Source organism: Ranitomeya imitator, chromosome 1 (genome assembly GCF_032444005.1).
Source record: "Ranitomeya imitator isolate aRanImi1 chromosome 1, aRanImi1.pri, whole genome shotgun sequence".
In the NCBI taxonomy this organism is placed as follows: Eukaryota; Metazoa; Chordata; class Amphibia; order Anura; family Dendrobatidae; genus Ranitomeya; species Ranitomeya imitator.
In genome coordinates this window covers 975,160,659-975,185,868 of record NC_091282.1, presented here as the reverse complement: position 1 = coordinate 975,185,868, position 25,210 = coordinate 975,160,659, and the positions used below count along the sequence as shown (strand labels likewise).

General features: G+C 42.0%; 1 protein-coding gene across 1 annotated transcript in view; it reads right to left on the bottom strand.

Annotated features, from left to right (window-relative positions):
- COL25A1 (collagen type XXV alpha 1 chain) overlaps positions 1–23,452 on the bottom strand; it is a 675,823-nt gene extending 652,371 nt beyond the window's left edge. Inside the window, exons 1-2 of the mRNA XM_069743865.1 lie at positions 23,020–23,452; positions 15,895–15,964 (exon numbers count right to left, since the gene is read on the bottom strand). Coding sequence (XP_069599966.1) covers positions 15,895–15,964; positions 23,020–23,298 — 349 coding nt within the window. The 5' untranslated portion in view covers positions 23,299–23,452. The remainder of the gene's footprint in view (positions 1–15,894; positions 15,965–23,019) is intronic.
- Positions 23,453–25,210: the final 1,758 nt, after the last annotated feature.

The following is a 25,210-nucleotide window of genomic DNA, read 5'->3' as shown; positions in this document are numbered from 1 at the left end:
ACAAAACTGCAAATTCAAGGCGCCTGGAAAAATACTGCATCTTGACACATTTTTTTTTTCTCTGTTATTCACTGATGTTTTTGCGGCAAATTTCTCGTAATGGCGCACACGGTTCATGAATTTTGCACAAAATCAGAAATGTTTTTTATTTTTGTCTTCAGACGGTTTTTGTGAGTTTTCGGCACCAACCGTCACAAAACCTTTGTAAAGTCTAAAAAAAAATGCACCAAATTCAGAACTCCTCCAGAAACCTCACTCCATGGACGGACTAGAGTTTAGATGTTCATTTCTTGAAAGTCACAAGTTATGAATCTGTCTAAAACAACTGGAGAAGCAAAGTTGTTGAAGAAAAATAAAAAAAGGCTAAAAAAAAAGATGAAAAAAAAGCACAAAACATATGGCCAATAATGTACAAGTATAAAGCCACTAAAAAGTAATTAATTGCTCCAGAAATCTGGAGACATAGAAGGGATGAATCAGAGCTATAGTTTATGTCCTACTCGTTTTTAGCATTCATTTTAAGATTAAAGTTTGGGTTTTCGAGACTCAGAAGAAAAATCTGCTGTTACAGTAACCCTGCATTCCCCATGTGAGTGGGCAGCCACGTGACCGCATGTTTATGATTTACATACTTGTGATCACATGCCGACTAGTAGAAGACAACTGAGAGAAGCATAAAAGTCTAGTCAGTATGTGACCACAAGTATGCAAATCTCAAACATGGAGTTACGTAACAGCCCAATCACATGGGGAATGCGTACTGAAAGGTTGTGCATTCTGCACTCTGTCTTGATTCAGCAATCTGCAATCACATAGATTCACAAGTGTTCTTAAGTAGTGCTGAGCGAATATACTCATTACTCGAGATTTCCCGAGCACGCTCGGGTGTCCTCCGAGTATTTTTTAGTGCTCAGAGATTTAGTTTTCCTCGCCTCAGCTGAATGATTTACATCTCTTAGCCAGCTTGATTACATGTGGGGATTCCCTAGCAACCAGGCAACCCCCACATGTACTTATGCTGGCTAACAGATGTAAATTATTCAGCTGCGGCACTGAAAACTAAATCTCCGAGCACTAAAAAAATACTCGGAGAGAGCGTGCTCCGGAAATCTCGAGTAACGAGTATATTCGCTCATCACTATTCTTAAGGGATTTTTCATAAGGAAAATCACATTGAATCCCATTTCCATTTTGCTACAATAAAAATCTAAAATAAAACTATCACCAACAAATTTATAATGCAGCACTAGACCAGCTATTTCTCACTTACAGTAAGTGTTAGAAGTGCGGCAGACATGTATCAATAATCGTGTCTCATTAACCCTAACCTGCAATTTTCATTTTTGCGGTTTCTGTTTTTTTTTCTCTTCAACAAAACCAAAGCTTTTTCATTATTCTGTCCACATTGCCGCATGAAGGCTTGTGTCTGCAGTACAAGTTGTAATTTTGAATTACATCATTCATTTTATTATACAATGTACCAGAAAACAGGAAAAATATCGTGTGGCGCAATAAACTCATATTTTGCTATTGTTTTTTGTGTTTTTGTTTAATGGTGTTCATTGCACGGTAAAAAAAAAAGGCCTGGCAATATGATTCCTCAGATCAGTATAATCATGACAATCCCAAATTTGTGATTTTTTTTATATGTAAATGGAGAGGAAAAAATTATGTTTCTTGTTTCTGTCACCATTTTCGAGACCTGTATATGTTTTATTTTTCCATCGATAGACAAGTGTGAGGACTTGTTTTGCTTGGCAAGCTGGCTTTTTTATAGCATTATAGCATTCTGGGCTAAATACATTATTGAAATCACTTTTTATTGTATTATCCTAGGGAATTTTAATATAAAAAAATCTGGAGTTTTGAGTAAGGGTTAACTGTCACTGATAACACCATATCTTCACAAAAATGAGACCTATGTCACAAGTGTTGTCTTCAATATGTCACACATAAGATTAAAGGGGTATTCCCGTCAACAAGATCCTATCCCAATATGTAGTAGTAGGTGTAATAATAATAGTATTAGCAAATACTGTACTTCCAATTAGAAATGTAGTATAGTTCTTCTGATAAGCTATGCAGCTTACCCCATGTGCAGGGCATTGCAGTAGCTTAGATATCCACGGTTATGACCACTTACAGCTAACTATCACTACATGAATGGCCATAACCATGGATACCTAAGCTACTGTAATGCCCCGCACATGGGGTAAGCAACATAGCTAATCAGAGGAACTAAACTACACTTTTAATTGGCGGTATTTGCAAATATTATTATTACACCTAGTACATATTGAGATAGGATCTTAGATATGGGAATACACTTTTAAACACTATTTTAGACTAAAAGGAGCCAAAAGAGGTGTTAGGACCTTCATGATCACACACTGATGGCATATTCTAGCTATCTGTATGTGCGAAGTATGAATTTACGACTTCTAGAGATAAGTCAATCAGCATAGTCATGTTGATGACAAGATACCATGTCAGAAATTTTAAGTAACAATACTCAAATTGGAGAAAAGTATTTTGTTAATAATATTTTAACAATATGTTTAACCGAAGAATAAAAATCTTTAGATACCACAGCACAAAAGAAATTGAAGGCCATCTGGAATAATAATTTAACTTGCCCATTATTATTCAAGATTGCGAGTGTGGTTTAGCCCACTATCACTGGTTAATAGCTTGTTAGAGCAGGACATATACAGAGATGTGAATATAATGCTTTAATGGAGCGCTATAAAACACACTGTTAGGAAACTGATAGCGTGTGCCACTGGATGGGGAGCTTTTAATGATGCATAGTCCGTATTGCTGGGTAGCCTACAGTACAAGCCATTTTTTTTGCATTTTTCCGCATTTACTGTAAATTTTTTATTTCATTCCCTTCAAATTGTTTGAAAAGAGGTAGTACATGAGCTCGGACTTCTGTTTAAACTATTTTTCATTGCCGTTCCTCATTTAAACTGATTCATCCATTATAAAAGATGTTTTTAGTTAATCTTGAAATGATGTCAGTGACCTTCATGGAGTACTCCTGGGATGAAATTTACCTGACCCTGCACTGCAAGAAGATCCAGAACATTTGCATTTCGAAGGCCAGCATTTAATCACACTAGAAGGCTCCTCTCCTTACAATAAGAAATGTTTCTTGTCTGTAAAGTAATATAAAATCTAAGGAGCACGGAACTTTGGGGTTACCAAAAGGGCAGTATCTTAATATATACTTACCTTGTAATGTCTTCACATGCTGTTCCGTCCAGATGTGTCCAGATCCCAGAATTCCAAGAGGCGGAAGTTCACCGACCGCCATATTGGGACACCCAAGTGATGGGTGGCTCAATATGGAAACTGCTGGTGGTACCAGCCTCTTGCGTGGTACCACCAGTGGAACACCGTGAGAGAGAAAGCGCACAGGGGTGAGAGAGACAGAGCACAGGGGGAAGACCGCTCAAATGGGACAGCACATGAGGGGAGAACACAGCACAGGAAGGAGAGAGACAGCAGACAGGGGGGATAGCACATGGGGTAGAGAGGTCAAAGAAGAGAGCTCAGACGGGAGAAGTCAGCATGTGGGGAAAGAGAGAGTGGATAGGTGGGTGAGCACATGGGGGGAGAGATTCTCAATGCTGCAAAGCCTGCCCTCATCGCGACATTACCACCCTCCCAACGCGATAGCATCAGGCCTCCATCTAATTACTAATAATGGGCAATGCAGAGATGAATTGACACATCATGTTAGTTGCATAGTGATATAATGTCTTGTTCACACTTAACCTAATATCTGAAACAGTCTTTCACTGCATCAGAACGGCATATGGCTCTGTTCACATTTGAGGCTTTTTGCACATTTAAACTCTCAGAAAAGAATTGCATGGCTTATAAGTCTCCTTATGCCAATTTGGCACTCTTAACAAGAAGAAACATTATCCCTTAGACCAGTTGTCAGTAGTCTTTCACCTAGCCAAATCAATCTGGCTGCTTTGCTATGATGAGGAGCATAAACCCTGAAACATATGTATGCAAATGACGTTTCTGGTTCGTCATACCTTTTAAAGGTTCAATGTTGACTTTTAGGATTTCTAATTCCTATAGGTAGGAATATAGTTCCTGTCCTATTTCATCCTGAAGAGGCTATTATCATTGTTTACTTATATCACTGCCATTGTATTCTCACCGATACTATTCTCTAGCGCACATCTCCTTTGGAAGCCCTGTGATTCTTCTGATGAAGAAGTGAGTACGCTTCAAAACATCTTGAAAATAAAACTGCATTAACTACTCCACTATCTCATGTGTTTTCTGACATCTCTATCTGTTGAGAGGCCAGCAGTGTAGTATATCCACTTCTGCACATTTTTTCATATGTCTGGAATTGACTCTCATTGTAAAAAATGTGCATACCTTATGTCTATTTGTATAGAAAAGTATAGCAGATAATCAAATTTTTTTAAATTCAAATTTGTCAGGTTTTTAGAATGTTTTTTAAAAAATGTTCCACCAAATTGATTTTCCTTGCATCACATACAGTAAAGTCTCAAATTGGCCTGAAAAGGAATGCATAATACTATGAGGTCTCCAAGGACTGTATCCAACCCCTCTCAGTATTCTTTTTTTTTAATTATAAAACAGTTAAAAAGTTATCTCTCATGGACATTTGAGCTTATATAGACAATCTTTTCAGAACACTGACTCAAACTGACGGTGTTACTGCCAGAGATAACATCATCCTTTGTCACTAACATGAGTGATGTGACATATTCCATAACAGCTTTCTCTTCTTCCCCACTAATACACTTGCCAATTGTGACCTGTGTTTGGTAGAAAGAAGTACTGCCCGGATAGCTGATACCAGTGGTGGTGGTGGTGTTTCTGCTGCTAGCAGCTCCCACATTCTTAGCCCTTTTATGTTTTTTTTTTCAATTACACTACCCAGTCATGACCACATTACCAGTCATTGTCATTGCCACTTTTTATTTTGCCATATATTTTGTACAACATTATAATAGACTTTTAACATTCTTTTCAACTCCAATTATTAAAATCTTTCTAAAAAGCACATAAGAAGAAATGCTGGGTAGGTGGGTATACAAACAGACAGCTAGGTGTGGCAGCAAGCTACAATATAGGTCTCACGGTAAAAAACATGTAAAAAAAAAAACAGACATACAGTTAAATGTCTACTTATTAAAAACATTTTCTTTCTATATTTCCTTTACAAAATTCAATCCAATTCCAAAATAATAACTAATATAAGAGATATAAAAAAATTTGCTTGATACATACATATTTTGTGGAGTAGATAGTTAGAGTTAAATGTCTGGATTTGGGGATATTTTTTGTAGTTTAAAAGCAACAATTTTCACAAAAGGGTTTGAGCAAGAAATAAAAAATAAAAAAAATCAGCACAGTTGCTTGTGAAAAGCAACCACACAATCTCTGACTGACATTGATTTCAGATTTTTTTTTTCTGCAAAACATATTGTGCTGCCTTGCTGCTGTTTTCTAGTGCATTACATTATGAATGAAGAAAAAATGTGTAATTGCAATATATTGCAATTCCAATGCAGCAGGAGAGATGCTGGCTTCATTAAATAAGTGATTAATCACATTGAGTACTGTACTCTCTCTTTTATCTCTCCTTCTACAAAATTAATTTATCGCAGACTACTACACTCATCCTAATGGATGAAGTTGTACAATGTATTACTGTCTGGATTATTTGTCCAATGCTTTAGAGCTCTGCTAATATATCTTTTGCTGAGCTATGAGTGCTGATGTCCTCTCACAATCTTAAATCACTCTAAAATAGCTGCTGCATTCCCTGCCTCAGCTTTCATACAACCTATGATAGTCCTTCCTGATATTGCAGCACTATAATATCGATATGATATGTTGAAGACATTATGGGGAAGTGCACAAGTAGGTTTCTTGGTGTCGTTTTCATAAAAATTATTCTATCTGCTACAGCTCTGCTAGTTTTCTCAAAGATGAGCTCTGTCTAGCCCTGCCCACACCACTGACTGCAGGCTTGATACTTACAGAAAGCTGCAAATCAGTGGTGGAGTGGAGACAGCTCATGAATTTTGAGGACCACATAGCCAAGCAGACTAGCAGAGCTTCAGCAAATAGAGATGGCAGAGACTAATCAATAATGTCTAATTCTAATACAGTGCAGACTAAAGGTCCATATGCATAATAGTATAATGTTCACTGAATCCATCACTATAAAAAAAAATCAAATGAAGGTCTAATATGCATAAGGCCCCCCGATTGTCCCCTGACATATGATGTCAAGTGAGATAAGAATTCGGCATGTCCAGTTTCGGACTACCAAACTTTTTGTTTGCTAAGGCCTCTTTCACACTTCCGTCGGTACGGGTCCGTCGCAATGCGTCTGGCCGATGTACCGACGAACGTTGTGAATTTTTTGCTCGACGTGGGCAGCGGATGCAGCTTTTCAACGCATCCGCTGCCCATTCTGCAGTTTGGGGAGGAGGGGGCGGAGTTTCGGCTGTGCATGCGCGGTCGAAAATGGCGGACGCGACGGACAAAAAAACGTTCAGTTGAACTTTTTTGTGACGACGGTCTGCCAAAACACAACGGATCCGTCGCACGATGGACGCGATGTGTGGCAATCCGTCGCAATCCGTCGCTAATACAAGTCTATGGGCAAAAAACGCATCCTGCGAGCACATTTGCAAGATCCGTTTTTTGCCCAAAACGACGGATTGCAACGGATGCCAAGCAACGGAAGTGTGAAAGAGGCCTAAGAGGTAAGCTGCCACCAGAAATGTTTGATAACAGCTCTTTCACGGAGAATACAGGACACCTTAGCCAGTTAAGTGATCCAATGTCTTGGAAAATCAGGAGAGACAGTTGCTGGCCCAACCATCGATAGTTTGGCTAACTGCTATCTAAAGTCTATGAGGGGGTTAGACTAGAAAGTCTTAAAATGAACCAGATATAACAAAGTGGTTCATGATGTTTGATAAATCTGGCAAATTTAGGACCTTTTAGTCTAAATTTACACAACATATCGGTTGGTTTCCTTGGTTGGAGATTTATAAAGGTGAAGGTTCTAGAATTGTCATGTAATTTGCACCCAAAACACAAACTTATAATGTGTGGCCCTATGTTTGCACTGATTAAGAATTAGATAGAATTGATAAATTTACCACTTTGTGCCAGACATGTGCGCCATTTTGGCACATGATGTCTCATGTTAGGCCACATATCTTTTCTGCTAAGTCATTCCCCTTTCCAGTGAGTTCGTGCACTCTTGGAGGTCAAGGCATAGAAATGTCTAAAACATCATAAAATTGATGTAGGTCATGAAATACTGAGGAGGGAGGAGGGTGTGTACAAATTATTCCAGAAATATGGCATATTTGGCTTCATAAATGTCCGTTAGTGTCTTATCAAAACTACAGTTATAAGCCCTGTGAGTGACATACTGCAGGAATAGGGATCTCTGTTACTACTTCATTCTGTTCTCAGATGCTCTCAACATAAACTTGGTGACAAATTATTTTAAAGGGAATCAGTCAGCAGGATCTCACACCTCAAACTATTTATATGTGCATGTAGTTCTTTCAAAGACAAGTCCAGCAATACCCTTTACATAATCAGTCTGTTACTCCATTGCAGAGAAATCAGCATTTGAATTAATATGCAAACTTGTAGATCTTAAGACTCAGTCACTCCAGCTCTATTCTTCATCCAGCACTGTTTCCACCTGCTTGACTGACAGCCAGTATGCTGTGTGAATTCAGGCAAAGCTGCTGTCAGTCAAACAGGAGGAGGCGGTGATGGGCATGGAATAGAACTGGAGTGACAGAGGCTTCAGACCACAAATAGCTCTTCAGCCTCATTTGCATTTCAATTCAAACGCTGATCTGTCAATAACGGAGTAATGGAGGAACGAACTGGCATTACAAAGCTATTGCTGGACTTGTCTTTGAAAGAGCTACATGCACTTATAAGTAGCTTGGAGCTTGACATCTTGCTGAAAGGTTCTCTTTAACCCTCCTGGTTGTGATGTGACAAATCATATGCTGAAGCCCTAATCCTGATACCAGGAAGCACAAGAGCATGCTAAGTTGCTGCCCGCTGACTCCCCGCTTATCCAGCCCTGGGCTGAGGACTGGTTTTGCATCACATTTCTTTTCTTTTAAGGAGTTAGTAAATCTTCTGCTCGTTCATCCTCTGGAAAAAGTCTCTGCTGAATACATCCCATTAGTGGACATGGTGAAATGTGCCGCAGCTTTCAAGGAATCTGAAAGGTTCTCATCTGTAAATGCTGATGTGTTTTAAATCAGCCCAGCATGTGTAACCATTATCATCTTTTTTTCTTCCCTGCTTCTTTTCCATACATTAAAGAAAACTCTTTCAGCACAGGCCCCCTTTCCTTGCTCCATCTATTAGATGTAATCCTATTTAAGGCCAGTGTTCCAGACAGGGTCATCAATCGTCATCATCACATCACCAGGACCCATACAAGTGTTTGGCTCCAGCTCAGTGATCCTGACATGAGGACCGGGTGCATCCTGTATGTGTGGGGATGTGACATATGTGTTTGCATGTGGTGCATAGGAAGGTGAAATTTGTGCAATAATGACATAGAGGGTGGGCACGGGTTCCATCCAAGAGATAATGAAAAAAGCATGCTTACTGCTCAGCACATTATAATGATTGCAACATAACCCGGAATATGAAAAAAAGTATGAACAGCTTCTATGCCAGCCCCTAATATAGAAATAAGTGCTGCACATATGTAAAAGAAGTCCGGTATTTTTCCACTTTCATTGCTGAACATGTGTGAAGGTTATTTTTTTTTATCTACATACAGTGAAATCATGTACTGTATCTATATTGTGTGCTGTAATGGTGTCAATATTGCTCCCTGCTTTTTGTGTGAGGGTGTCAGGTATGGCTTTTCACGGATGCCAAAATACACAAGATTGGGGAAGCGGCAGACCAATATAGTGATAAGTTTCAACAAATAAAACTCAATCTTTCCAGTGATTGGAGGTAAGAATGCTTTCCTACAAAAGGCATATACAGGAAGATACAGTGGCATGTAAAACTTTGGGCACCCATGGTCAAAATTACTATTATTGTGAACAGTTAAGCAATTTGAAGATTAAATAATCTCTAAAAAGCCTAAAGGTAAAGATGACATTTGATTTGTATCTTAAGCCAAAATTTTTTTTAATCTTTTACATCTTAAAAATTACCAAAAGGAAAATGGGCCGATGAAAAGATTGAGCAGCCTTGGAGATTTGTTTGCTCAGATAACTTTGATCAAGATTTCAGACTTTAATTAACCTGTTAGGGTTATGGATTGTTCACTATCATCGTTAGGAAGACCAAACAAAATTTCAGTGAGAGCTGCTTTTAGGATTGCGGAAGAAACAAACCAGAACCCCGGACTGACTGTAAAAGACCTTCAGAAAGTTTAAGTAGAATCTGGAGTTGTGGCACATTGTTATACTGTTCAGAGATACCTGTACAAATATGACAAATATGGCCTTCACAGAAGAGTCATCAGAAGAAAACCTCTCCTGTGACCTCACCATAAAGTTCAGAGGCAGAAGTATGCAAAAGAACATCTAAACAAGCCTGATGTATTTTGGAAACAAGTCCTGTGGACCAATGAGGGTAAAATAGAACACTTTGGCCACGATGATCAAAAGTATGTGTGGAGAAAAAAGGGCATAGAAATTCTGGAAAAGAACATCTTGTCAACCACTAAGCATCGGGTGGATGTGGATAAATCATGCTTTGGGGTTGTGTTGCAGCCAATGGCACAGGGAACATTTCATGGGTAGAGGGAAGAATGGATTCAATGACATTTCAACAAATTCTTGATGCAAACATGACACCATCTGTATACAAGCTGAACTTGAAAAGAGGATGGCTTCTTCAAATGGATAATGCTCCAAAACACATGCCAAAATCCACAATAGACTACCTGAAAAGGCACAAGTTCAAGGTTTTACACAGTCCCCTGATCTGAACATCATTGAAAATCTGTGGCTAGACCTCAGAATAGCACTGCATGCAAGATGACCCAGGAGTCTCACAGAACTGAATGCATTTTCCGAGGAAGAAAATCCCTCAAACAAGAATTGAAAGACACATGTCAGGCTACAAAAAGTGTTTACAAGCTGTGATACTTACAAAAAAAGGGGGTGCTAATAGGTACTAACCATGTAGGGTGCCCAAAATTTTACATCGGCCCATTTTCCTTTTGGTAATTTTTAAAATGTAAAAAATGACAATATTTTTTTTCCTAAAAGTACAAAGGAAATGTGTGATCTTTAACATTAGCCCTTTAACAGATCATTTCATCTTTAACTTGCTTAACTGTTCATAATAACAGTAATTTTGACCAGGGGTGCCAGAACTTTTATCTGCCACTGTATGCTATTTGTTGCCCATGTTAATAAAAGAATGTTGGGGAGAATATGTTTTTACTGCATTTCTCAGTATGTACGGTAATAGTGCAGTAGACCATATGCACTGAAGTACACCAGCCTGACATAAGTCAAGAAAACACTGCTTGTGGCCAGAGTTTGGGGGAATAGCTACTTATGGACAACTTTGCAGTATTCACACAAAGCTGCAAATCAAGTGTAAAGTGAGCTAAGGTGAACCAAAAAAAGAAAACTATCTGTTCCCCAGTTTGATGTGGAAAGGACCAAAGATTTGAGATGCATTTACTGAGCTATGGTAATTATTAGTGATGAGTAGTGTTGAGCGATACCGTCCGATACTTGAAAGTATCGGTATCGGATAGTATCGGCCGATACCCGAAAAATATCGGATATCGCCGATACCGATATCCGATACCAATACAAGTCAATGGGACATCAAGTATCGGAATGTATCCTCATGGATCCCAGGGTCTGAAGGAGAGGAAACTCTCCTTCAGGCCCTGGGATCCATATTAAAGTGTAAAATAAAGAATTAAAATAAAAAATATTGTTATATTCACCTCTCCGGCGGCCCCTGGACATCAGCGGGAGGATCCGGCGTCCGGCACGGCTTCTTTCTTCAAAATGCGCGCCTTCAGGACCTGTGGAATGACGTCCCGGCTTCTGATTGGTCGCGTGCCGCCCATGTGACCGCCACGCGACCAATCAGAAGCCGCGACGTCATTCCTCAGGTCCTAGAAGGCGCTCATTCTAGGACTTTAGCTGAGGAATGACGTCGCGGCTTCTGATTGGTCGCGTGGCGGTCACATGGGCGGCACGCGACCAATCAGAAGCCGGGACGTCATTCCACAGGTCCTGAAGGCGCGCATTTTGAAGAAAGAAGCCGTGCCGGACGCCGGATCCTCCCGCTGATGTCCAGGGGCCGCCGGAGAGGTGAATATAACAATATTTTTTATTTTAATTCTTTATTTTACACTTCCGATACCGATACCCGATATCACAAAAATATCGGATCTCGGTATCGGAATTCCGATACCGCAAGTATCGGCCGATACCCGATACTTGCGGTATCGGAATGCTCAACACTAGTGATGAGCGAATATACTCGTTACTCGAGATTTCTCGAGCACGCTCGGGTGTCCTCCGAGTATTTTTTAGTGCTCGGAAATTTAGTTTTTCTTGCTGCAGCTGAATGATTTACATCTGTTAGCCAGCTTGATTACATGTGGGGATTCCCTAGCAACCAGGCAACCCCCACATGTACTTATGCTGGATAACAGATGTAAATCATTCAGCTGCAGCGATGAAAACGCCGAGCACTAAAAAATACTCGGAGGACCCCTGAGCGTGCTCGAGAAATCTCGAGTAACGAGTATATTCGCTCATCACTAGTGATTATGTCTTTAAAGCAATTAGTGTACATGCCGTGCACTACACCAATGTTTTCGAAGTAACAGGTTAAGAAGGATTGTGTCCTGAAATGCAAAAACATGCGTCCAAATTGCATGAAAAATTTGGGTTAAAATTTTTGGCAGAAAAGAAACCTAACAAAAGTGTCTAACTGTGCACCAAATGTATCACCTAGCATGAAGCAATGGGATAAATCTGATGATCTATCAGACTGTCTAGACAAAGTTTATGCCATCTAAATCATTTATACCATTTTTTGGCTTATACCTCAGGGCAGTCTGCAATATTAGTGAAATTAGAATTGTAGTTTCATACACATACACAATACACACACACACATAAACGCACACATACATGCACACAAATCCACACGTATACACGCACATACTTTATTGTACGCAACCTCATGTTTGAGCACTATAACTATGTTTCTAATCTTTTTTGCACTAGTATGCTGTCATACCAGCTAATATTGGTTTTGCATCCGAGCACGGTATGCGCCTAGTATTAATTAAACATATCTTCTGCAGGATACTCTCATTGATCAGATGGGTATGGTCATTTATCATATAAATAGCGCCAGAAAGGTAACGCAATAGAAAATAGATCGAAATACAAATGACATGCTCCATACTTATGAAACACACGTATCTCGGAGTAAAGCGTCGCTTTCCTTGGACTAACGTTCAGAGATCTTTACATAAAGTACATTTCCAGTGTGTGGCAAATAACTGGAGGATCAGATTGAAATGAAATATTAGCATTTTTTATTCAGTCCACCTGCAAATCCTCCCTTTTCATGATCGCCGTGACATATTTGATGTCTGCACGGCCAGTGCACTTGGCATGATCTTTGCTCGCAGGCGTGGATCTGGGCTCTACAAAGTGATGTAATGTTCAGCTCTAGTGGCAGCGAGGCAGAAACGCAGAATTCCTCCTTACCAAGCCATTATGGAACCCTAGAGGCATAGACTGTATGATTTATATTGTTACTAGCGCCACGATATGCAAAGCTTTGGTTTGATCTATAGTGAAACCAAATATAGTGCAATGAGCTTCCGAGACAGAAATAAAACATATTACCCCTAAAAATCGCCCCAAACTTTCATGTGTCATAATAGAGATAGCGTAGTCTGTATTAGTGAACATATAACCGCCAGGCTGAGTTTCTACTAATCCAGCCCCTTGCTAATATATTACATTTCTGAGCACGGCGGGGTGGGATGGTTGTGCCATGGGGACTGTCGAGAGGAGCAAACTGTCACAGGCTGTTTCATTCCTCGGGGCCAGCACTCTGCCACATGCACACAGGGGAAAAAAAGAGACCCCCAGCCTGAACTCCTGCCCTAAACATAGTCTTTCATCTCTCACAAGAGCCCCAGACTGTCATTCATCAATACTTTCCGCACAATGCCGCTGTGTAAGCCTGTGGCTGCCACTGTCAAAGGTGATCCCGGCTGTATTACTCCGCCATAAATTCAGAGTACATATTCTGCCTTTATCACCTGGGTCAGCAAATTAGGTTGAACAAGAACAACTTTCGCTCAAGGCTGAGAAATTAATCAAAGAGAAATTAAACACATCAGACAGAGGAGCGGGGATGCATGCAGGTTCTGCCTCCATCCCACTGCATTACGGCTGCAGCGTTCAGCATTTCACAAGTCCGTGAACACACAAATTGATAATTGGTATCAGCTCACTGGAGTGAGGCGTGTGATTGGAACTGATAACGCAAGCACTGCTAGAAATAATGTGTAATATGTAAGCTTGGAAAAGTAAAGGGAAGTGGAAATGAAGCCTCTGGGAAAATAATAAGGTAAGTCTGGGATGAATTATTGGAGCACGCCAAAATGCTCGATTAGCACTCAAACATGCTCGGATAACACCTCATCCGAGAACGCTCGCTCATCATTACTTCCTAGTTCTTTTCTTCTTACTGTAAAAATTTTATAAATAAAGTTATACGTTATATTTTTTTGCTTATTTTGCCGTTTTACATTTTTTGTTTGTTTTCTATACAACAATTGTATCATCTGTGCCCTATCCCTAACAATATTCCAAGGTCTAGCCCTAAGCCTAGCCTTAAACCAATCCTTAACCCTAACCCTAACACCAGACTGAAATCTAACCCTAAAGGCCCCTTCACATTAAGCGACGCTGCAGCGATACCGATAACGATTTGGATCGCTGCAGCGTCGCTGTTTGGTCGCTGGAGAGCTGTCACACAGACCGCTCTCCAGCGACCAACGATGCCGGTAACCAGGGTAAACATCGGGTAACTAAGCGCAGGGCCGCGCTTAGTAACCCGATGTTTACCCTGGATACCATGCTAAAAGTAAAAAAAAACAAACACTAGATACTTACCTACCACTGTCTGTCCTCCAGCGCTGCGCTCTGCTTCTCTGCTCTCCTCCTGTACTGTCTGTGAGCCGGAAAGCAGAGCGGTGACGTCACCGCTCTGCTTTCCGGCTCACAGCCAGTGCAGGAGGAGAGCAGAGCACAGCGCTGGAGGACAGACAGCGTTAGGTAAGTATGTAGTGTTTGTTTTTTTTACTTTTAGCATGGTAACCAGGGTAAACATCGGGTTACTAAGCGCGGCCCTGCGCTTAGTTACCCGATGTTTACCCTGGTTACCAGTGAAGACATCGCTGGATCGGTGTCACACACGCCGATCCAGCGATGTCTCCAGGGAGTCCAGCGACGAAATAAAGTTCTGGACTTTGTTCAGCGACCAACGATCTCCCAGCAGGGGCCTGATCGTTGGTCGCTGTCACACAGAACGATTTCATTAACGATATCGTTGCTACGTCACAAATAGCAACGATATCGTTAACAATATCGTTATGTGTGAAGGTACCTTAAGCCTAACCATAAACCAATGCTTAGCCCTAACAATAGACTGAAGTCTGGCCCTAAGCCTAACCATAAACCAATCTTTACCCTTAACCCTTAAGGTACCGTCACACTAAACGATATCGCTAGCGATCCGTGACGTTGCAGTGTCCTGGCTAGCGATATCGTTCAGTTTGACACACAGCAGCGATCAGAATCCTGTGATGTTGTTGGTCGCTGCAGAAAGTCCAGCACTTTATTTGGTCGCTGGACTTCCTGCTGACATCGCTGAATCGGCGTGTGTGACGCCGATTCAGCGATGTCTTCGCTGGTAACCAGGGTAAACATCGGGTTACTAAGCGCAGGGCCGCGCTTAGTAACCCGATATTTACCCTGGTTACCAGCGTAAAAATAAAAAAATAAAAAACACTACATACTTACATTCCGGTGTCTGTCCCTCGGCGCTCTGCTTCTCTGCCCTGTGTAAGCACAGCGGCCGGAAAGCAGAGCGGTGACTGCTGCTCAGGCAGCAGTGGAGAAAGGCATCATTTGCTCCTGTAAAAGTTTCAGGTCTTCTTCTCGGACCTCAATTTACAGGGGTTAGAGGAAAGGAAACTCTTTTTTTAAGAACACCATTATTGTCAATAGGACCTGCCCATCAATTCTAAGTAAATTATTTATTTATTAATAAAAATTACCATATGCCTTGAATAAAACATCTAAGTGATCTGAGACTGACTGGTTGCTAAGGACTAATTATCAAGTAGTGTAACTTAGCAACCAAACTATCAGACTCATGTTGTTCGGCTTGGTCTGGCAGCAGTTACCCCGATCCATTCCCTGTCTCGGGCAGCGCCATTCTTCACTAAATGGAAAATGTTGTTGCACAATCTTTTCCATAATGTATAACAGCTATCGCACTGGTCAAAGAAACACAGATTTTCACAGATATATTGAAATATAATGAATGGAGACCCAGCAACAAATTCAATAAAAATGGTCATTTTTGGCAAATTTGCTACATAATTCATACAGGATCGCTATAATCAGTCAGTAGCTAACGACACGACAGATGCACGAGCCTACAAAAGACTTTTCTGGCCAAATGTGATTCTGTCTTTAGCCTAATATGCTGCTCTGTGCCTTTGCTGGCATGCCAAGGCCACTAAGGGCAAGGAGATGTCAATCAAGCGATCACATTTACCTGCTGGGCAGTTACACTCTGCCGGAGCTTCTCTTGAGATTCGGATTTTTGCCATGTGTTCATATGACCTCTGTTGGAAAAAGAGAAAAGGATTTAATGGTTCAAATTAACTCATAATGGGTTTCACAGCCTCATCCCGGGCGCCTTATCTGTATACAGTCAATCTGGACTATTTATACAGATGTATACTGCAACCCATTCCCACATCACATTAACTGTGAGCACAGTCATTTAACCGTGTGATCCCTGATGTGGATGCGATAATTCTAGGAGTGCTTCACCAGATTAACACCCTAATAATTAGATGTAAACATATTATTTCATTCCTGGAGACAGAGATATTTTAGGCAGCCTTAATTAGCGCTGCAGACATGAGGAATTTGGCTAAACCCCATTAGAAAAAAAAAATGATGCGGTATTTCACTTAACAAAAGGAAAATATTCAACTATGCCATGCTCAACCGTTCAGCCTATTTCATAATATTTTGTAAGATAAGGGGTTAATTGAGCACTACGATTTGACAAGCAAATAAACGATGTGTGAGATGGTGAGGGCTGTAATCCTAACACTTCTGGGTCATCTAAATACTCGCCTATGTCAGACAGCATTAACTTTACAGATCGCCTTTATGCTGCGCTAAGGTGAGACATGCCACATAGCGGGTGTCAACTGGAGCAAGTAGACTGTGACATGGAAATGGACACCACTCTCTGCCCGCTGCCCGCTCATAGTGTAAGAAGTAGGGGCTGACTTCACAAGTTATTTCTAAGTTTTATTCCATACTGTTAGAAACTACAAAGTATACCAATGAACAGAGGCTGAATTGGCCAAACCCGGATAAATCAGACCTCCCAACCGTCCCGGATCCATTGGGACAGTCCCGGTTTTGAGAGTCTGTCCCGCTGTCCCGGCCGGGATCTTCTTCTCCCACACTGTACTAGTGAGAAGCAGTGGACACGCTCCGTCTTGTATCAGGACACACCCTCTTTGTCTCCCTCTCTTCTCGTTGTTCACAGAGAGCTCAGCTCGTCGTCCTGCTTACTTACTCCTGGACTGAGGTAATTTCTGCAGCCAAAGCAAGAAGAACAGCGACGTCCAGAAGCAGCAGTTCCTGTCTGCTCTGTTGTGGCTACTCTCTGAGTCCTAGTGTACCTGCATATCATGACTGTCAGTCACAGCAGTGAAGAAGCAGGCACACACGAGGACTCAGACAGCAGCCAGAATGGAGCATACAGGACCATGAGGAGAAAACACAATTGTTTTACAGGCACAGCACAGTGTGGATGTAGCAGAGTCGTGTGTGTACGGGATGTGCAGAGCATAGCCGCATGTGTACGGGGTGTATGGAGCAGAGCCATGTGTGTACTAGGTGAACGGAGCGGAGCCACGTAAGTTCGAAGTGTACGGAGTGGAGCCGCATGTGTATTAGGTGTACGGAGAGGAGGCGCATGTGTACGGGGTGTACGGAACAGAGCCATGTGTGTACTAGGTGTACGGAGCGGAGCCGCATGGGTATGAGGTGTATGGAGCGGAGCCGTGGGTGTACAAGGTGTACGGAGCGGAGACACGTGTGTTCAAGGTGTACGGAGCAAAGTCGCATGTGTATTAGGTGTACGGAGCAGAGCCGCATGTGTGTGAGGTATACGGAGCAGAGCCACGTGTGTACGGGGTGTACAGAGCGGAGCCACGTGTGTTCGAGGTGTATGGAGCAGAGCCGCATGTGTACGGTGTGTACGGAGCGGAGCCGCATGTGCATGTGTTCGAGGTGTACGGAGCGGAGCCAAGTGTGTACGAGGTGTATGGAGCAGAGCCATGTGTACGAGTAGTGCGGAGCAGATTGTATATAACAGAAGTACTGGGTGTATGCTTATCATAGAGCGGCAACGTGTGTGATGCTTCAGGTATATAGTCCGCAGTGCAGATACTTGCTGAGTGTGAGGAGCTGGATCCCCGTAATAGTAAAACTACTACTCCCAGCATGCAGTGTCAGTAAGCTGTGGTAAAACTACTACTCGCAGCATGCAGTGTCAGTAATCTGTGTAAAAACTACTACTCTCAGCGTGCAGTGTCAATAATCCGTGGTAAAACTACTACTCCCAGCATGCAGTGTCAGTAATCTGTGGTAAAACTACTACTCCCAGCATGCAGTGTCAATAATCTGTGGTAAAACTACTACTCCCAGCATGCTGTGCTTGAAATCCATGACAAAACTACTACTCCCAGCATGGTAAAACTACTACTTAGGGAGTAGTAGATTTATCATGTATCACTGACGGGGAATGGGGGGCATGTTCGGGGGAATGGGGGTATGTACAAGAAAACAGTACGGGGGAATTGGGGGCATGTATGAGAAAACCGTACAGGGGAATGGTGGGCATGTACGAGAAAACAGTAAGGGGGAAAAGGGCATGTACTAAAAACAGTACAGGGGGATGGGGGGCATGTATGAGGAAACAGTATGGGGGGATGGGTGCAGAAACAGTGGTGATTGGGGAGGGTGCAGACAGTATGGGGAGCGAACAGGGAATTTATGTGGACACAGTATGAGTAGTGATGTGAAAAATGTATGTGGACAGAGTATGGGGAGTGAGGGTGATGGGATGTGTGCAGACACAGTATGGGGAGTCAGGTGAGCAGGCAGTGCAGAAAGTGAGGGGGTAAATATATGAGGAGACAGTATGGTGAACAGGGGGGATGTGAGAGAAGACAGTATGAGGAGGGAGGGGAATATTGTGAGGAGACAATATGGGGGGAGAAAAGTGAGTGGGCACAGAATAGAAACTGAGTAGTGGGGGCGAAGCATGTACTTTAATTCAGTACTTGTAAATAAATTTATTTTTTTCTGTTTATAATTATTGTTTATGAAACAGTGTGATCAGCAGTGCTAAATGGGTGTGGTTGGGGCGTGAATATGAGTGTGACCAGTTGTGAAATGGGTGTGGTCAGAGGCGTGGCCTAAAATGTGTCCCTCTTCCCCTTCTTCAAAAGTTGGGAGGTATGCGGTTTAATGATCTTTATAACATGAGAGTGGAGATGAGTAAAAAGATTCATAGATTCGGTGTCCATATCGGTAATCTGTGGCAGATAGACTAGGGTCCTACAAACTTTCTTTGCTGACAATCTGAGTGCCTTTGGTATTTAAAAGGCCCCCACAATGTCAGGACATCGCATGAGGCATGGTGACTTGGCTTCATGTAACGTCATGATGTCACAGGACCTGGATGCGAGCACTCAAATGCCAGCTGGGGAAGTTTGCAGAACTCTAGACCGGCTGCCACATAGTACCGACATGGATATCAGACCATGGTCTTGCGAATATTTTTGCTCAACTTTACATGGGAGCATTGCAAAAAGTAACATTAAGTGTGAAAAACCCTAAGACTGTGATCACATGTTGGTTAGGAATTCGGTTTTTCTGTTCGTTTATAGAAAAACAGTAACCAAATTCTTACAAGCCCAAATGGCAACGTTTCAGTCCAGAGATGTGGACCTTTCTCATGATAGATAGATAGATAGATAGATAGATAGATAGATAATAGATGATAGATAGATCTATAGATAGATCTATAGATAGATAGATAGATAGATAGATAGATAGATAGATAGAGTGGGGAAAGTAAGTATTTGATACACTTTCGATTTTGCAAGTTTTCCCACCTACAAAGGATGGAGAGGTCTGTAATTTTTATCGTAAGTACACTTCAACTGTGAGAGACAGAATCTAAAAACAAAAACCAGAAAACCACATTGTATGATTTTTTAATAATTGAATTGCATTTTACTGTATGAAATAAGTATTTGATCACCTAGCAAACTAAAGGAATTCTGGATCTCACAGACCTGTTAATTTTTCTTTAAGAAGCCCTCCTACTCTGCACTCATTACCTGTATTAGGTGGACCTGTTTGAACTTGTTACCTGTATAAAAGACACCTGTCCACACACTCAATAAATCACACTCCAACCTCTCCACCATGGCCAAGACCAAAGAGCTGTCTAAGGACGCCAGGAATAAAATTGCAGACTTACACAAGGCTGGGATGGTTTACAAGACAATAGACAAGAAGCGTGTTGAGAAGACAACTGTTGGTGAAACTATTAGAAAATGGAAGAAACACAAGGTGATTGCCAATCTTCCTCAGTGTGGGGCTCCATGCAAGATCTCAACTAGTAGGGTAAGTGTAATTTTGAGAAAGGTCAGGAATCAGCCCAGTACTGAGGACAGGAGGACCTGGACAATGACCTGAAGAGAGCTGGGACCACAGTCTTAAACATTACCATTAGTAACACACTCCGCTGTTAGGGATTAAAATCCTGCAGGGCACGCAAGGTCCCCCCTGCTCACGCCAGCACATGTCCAGGCCCATTTGAAATTCACCAATAACCATCGGGATGATCCAGAGGAGGCATGGGAGAAGGTCATGTGGTCAGATGAGGCCAAAATAGACCTTTTTGATATCAACTCCATTCGCCGTGTTTGGAGGAAGAAAATGGATGAGTACAACCCCACGAACACTGTCTCAACCATGAAACATGGTGGGGGAAACATCATACTTGGGGACAGTACGACTGCACTGTGTTGAAGGGAGGATGGATGGGGTCATGTATTGTGGGATTGTGGCCAGCAATCTCATTCCCTCAGTAACAGCATTGAATATGGGTCATGGCTAGGTCTTCCAGCATCACAATGACCTGAAACACACAGCCAGGGCAACTAAGGAGTGGCACTGTAAGAAGCATCCAGTCTCCAGACCTGAACCCAATAGAAAATCTTGGAGGGAGCTGGAACTCAATGTTGCCCAGTGTCAGCCCCAAAACATGAAGGATCTGGAGAAGATCTGTATGTAGTGAGTCAAAATCCCTGATGCTGTGTGTGCAAACTTAGTGAAGAACTGCAGGAAACGTCTGACATCTGTAATTTCAAACAAAGGTTTCAGTACCAAATTTTAATTTCTGCTTTTCTATTGTAGCAAATTCTTATTTCATGCAATAAGATGCAAATTAATTATAGAAAAATCATACAATGTGATTTTCTGGATTTTTTTTTAAAGATTTTGTCTCTCACAGTTGAAGTGTACCTACGATAAAAATTACAGACTTCAACATTCTTTGTAGATGGGGAAACTTGCAAAGTATCAAATACTTATTTTCCCCACTGTAGATAGATAGATAGATAGATAGATAATATTTTACTTTGAAAAATTCCATTAGGACCATTCGCTTATATTGCATCTATGGCAATTCTCTGTATTTTGGAGCTGCTGTATAGGAATTGCCTGTTTTGCACGGAGGGAGTATCTACATGGAAATATAGAAGCTCTCCCTGTGAAATGCAGCTGACAGTGCCTGTATTCTGTCAGTACATGGGGCATAGAAGCTGTTATGATGGCTACCAGCCCCTTATTACACGTTCTCCATTCATGAAATACACCATCATGTACAGCAGCACCTGACTGTGCCAGAGGGAAGCCTGAGGAAATGTCAGTTCTCCTGTACCACACTCCTGGGATCACTCCTGCCTGGAAACGGAGCTCTTCAGGTTATATCTAAATGATGTTATAGTACAATGCCAAATACCACTAATTTTGCAACTTTTTGACACAACTTTTGGCCATAAAGAGATAGATAGATGATAGAAAGATGATAAATAGATAGATAGATAGATAGATAGATAGATAGATAGATAGATAGATAGAAAGATGATAGATAGATAGATAGTATATAGAATATATCTTCAAGTATTTCAAATACTATCCACATATTCCATGAAAACTCATAAGAACATCAACCACCAATAATAACATTTTTAGGGTTCAACTTTAATGTAATTGTTTTATCTCCATCCCTACATTTCTCATACTATGTTAATTAACAAACTTTTGAACTGTGGTAATGTAGTAGGACTTCACATCCCTATATGGGGGCATAACTGAGAGAATTATTACAGTTATAATTAAAAATGGCCATTTTATGACAATGACATTCAAAAGAATATAAAACGACAGAGCTAAGACTCATTTGGGACAATTTACTCTAACAATATCCTTCCATAGGTTTTGCACAGGAATGCGGATGCATACAGTGCAAGCTCAACAAAGATAGATAATAGAAAGAAAGTTAGATAGGAGATAGATAGATAGATAGATAGATAGATAGATAGATAGATAGATAGATAGATAGAAGATAGATACTATAGATAGATAGATAGATAGATAGATAGATAGATAGATAGATAGAAGATAGATACTATAGATAGATAGATAGATAGATAGATAGAAGATAGATACTATAGATAGATAGATAGATACGATAGATAGATAGATAGATAGATAGATAGATAGATAGATAGATAGATGATAGAAAGATAGATAGATAGATAGATAGATAGATAGATAGATAGATAGATAGATGATAGAAAGATAGATAGATAGATAGATAGATAGGAGAGATATATTAGATAGATAGATAGATAGATAGATAGATAGATAGATAGATAGATAGATAGATAGAAGATAGATAGATAGATAGATAGAAGATAGATAGTAGACTGGTGTTTTATGCCAGTCTTGAATCAATATATAATTAGGTATATCATTGGATGCATAGACTATCTAATAATTTAAAGATACACTCTCTTTTGATAGGTGAAGCTAATGGCCGGCAGTATGTACAGTTGTATGTATGACCCTCAGCGATCTGTTACCTGCCAGCCCTAGGTCCATAGAACAATGCAGTCTTATTAGCCACTAATCAATCCCACATCCACCAGACAGGAGTCCATCCAACACACGCAGATTACTGACAGGGGCAGCTTCTCACACCCAGGCTGACAATGCAGCAAATCCCACCAAAACTTATTAGACAGCACTACACAACTTGTGACCATTGTCACCCCCGACAATAGAGTCTTCCCCAACCCCGCAGCCGGCGGCTTCCAGCTCTCTGTGTAGAAGACACCTATAGTTTGCTCGTCCCTGTGGATCAGATCTGCAGGTAAATGTGGAAGGTATAACATCATATTAGGACAACGCTCGCACTCCCTCCATGGAGGTCTCCCGCCGCGTTCTGCCTGTACTTGTGGTGCCCACACGTGCCCACTACCATCTCCAGCAGAGGAGCCCGCACCTGGGACAGCAGCCGCTCCACCTTCTCCTGCACTATGGAGTTGAGCTGATCCACAGATAATCCAGGCACACGGAAGCTCTCCCCAGCCTTGCCATGCTCCACAGCCCACATCCTGCCCTCCAGGTCGCCAGTCTTCACAGTCAGGTAGACACAGGATGCCAGGGCGAGAAGAGAAAGCACCGGAGCCAGCACCCGGGGTAACGTCCTGCTCCAGCCGCCGGCGGCGTCCCTGCGCTGCTCTCCGCTCCATCCCTGGGCAGCCTTAGTGTCTCCCAGCATCCCTGCAGTCCTCAGTGCCCGGGCTGTGCCAGTAGGGTGGATGATGGCAGCAGTGGCGGTAGAGGGCGGGCAGGACGCTGCTTCTGTCACTTGTTGCCTGTGCTGCGGCTCCCGGGGCCGGAGCTGTGCGCGGAGAGCGGCGGAGCAGCGGTGTGTGTGCGCTCTGCCCTCCCCCTCCTGAGCTTTAAATATCCCAGCTGCCAGGAGCAGCCAGGGAATGGCCGCAGCACCAGCACCCCCTCTCCTGGGCACTCACATCAGCCGGCATCATCCCCCATAACAGGTAATGCAAACTCATCAGGAAAAAGCCTGGAGCAAAAGTGGGCATGCTAGTGGGCACCAAAGGGGGTTATTCAGGAAGCAAATCACTTTATTGCATGCTGGCGTAGGTGGGCATGAACGCTGGCATTCGAAAAAGTAACTGCTGGTATATTCAAAGGGTTAAATGAGTTTGGATTACTAAAATTATGATAGGGAAGCCCTGGCATCAAATTCTGATCACTCCAGGCGAGATAAAATGGGTCCGGGGCATAAAAGCTGGCATCAAATTGGTAAAACAGACACTTTTTACTGATACTAGTAAGTATGCGGTGGGTTCAAATAATACCCCACATCAAATGCAGCTGTCCCAAATGTAGTCTGGGCATAAACGCTGGCATCAAATTGGGCAGACAGGCACTTTTATGGGTGTTTATAAAGGGTTAAATGATTTTGGAGCACCAAAAATCATTCTGTCAAAATCAGCCACCACTGCCTCCCAGACACTGTTCCGAGAGGTGAACTGTTTTCCCTCCCTGTAGATCTCACATTTTATGAAGGACCACAGGTTCTCGGGTTCACATCAGGTGAACGAGGGGGCCATGTCATTATTTTTTCTTCTTTGAGACCTTTACTGGCCAGCCACGCTGTGGAGTAGTTGGAGGCATGTGATGGAGCATTGTCCTGCATGAAAATCATGTTTTTCTTGAACGATACCGACTTCTTCCTGTACCACTGCTTAAAGACGTTGTCTTCCAGAAACTGGCAGTAGGTCTGGGAGTTGAGCTTCACTCCAACCTCAACCTGAAAAGGTCCCACAAGTTCATCTTTGATGGTACCAGCCCATACCAGTACCCCACCTCCACCTTGCTGGCGTCTGAGTCGGAGTGGAGCTCTCTGCCCTTTACTAATCCAGCCTCTGGCCCATCCATCTGGCCCATCAAGAGTCACTCTCATTTCATCAGTCCATAAAACCTTTGAAAAGCCAGTCTTAAGATATTTCTTGGCCCAGTCTTGACATTTTATCTTATGTTTCTTGTTTGGTCGTTTTTCAGCCTACCTTACCTTGGCCATATCCCTGAGTATCGCACACCTTGTGCTTTTGTGACTCCAGTAACGTTGCAGCACTGAAATATGGCAAAGCTTCACGCTTGATTTTCCTCAATTCATGGGCAGTTATTTTGTGCCTTTTTTTTCCCAACACGCTTCTTGCAACCCTGTTGATTATTTGCCATGAAACGCTTGATTGTTTGGTGATGCTTCAAAAGTTTGGCAATTTCAAGACTGCTGCACCCCTCTGCAAGACATCTCACAATTTTGGACTTTTCAGAGCCCGTCAAATCTCTCTTCTGACCCATTTTGCCAAAGGAAAGGAAGTTGCCTAATAATTAAGCACACCTTATATAGGGTTTTGATGACGTTAGACAACACCCCTCCTCATTATAGAGATGCACTTCACCTGATTTACTTAATTGGTAGTTGGCTCTCAAGCCTGAACAGCTTGGAGTAGGACAACATGTATAAAAAGTATCATGTGATCAAAATACTGCTTGCCTAATAATTCTGCACACAGTGTATTTTGCAGTGTTAGGACCAATACTCCTCTCCATTATCTGTTATTATTGTCCTAGAAGAAAACTTTTCTTCTCCCTAC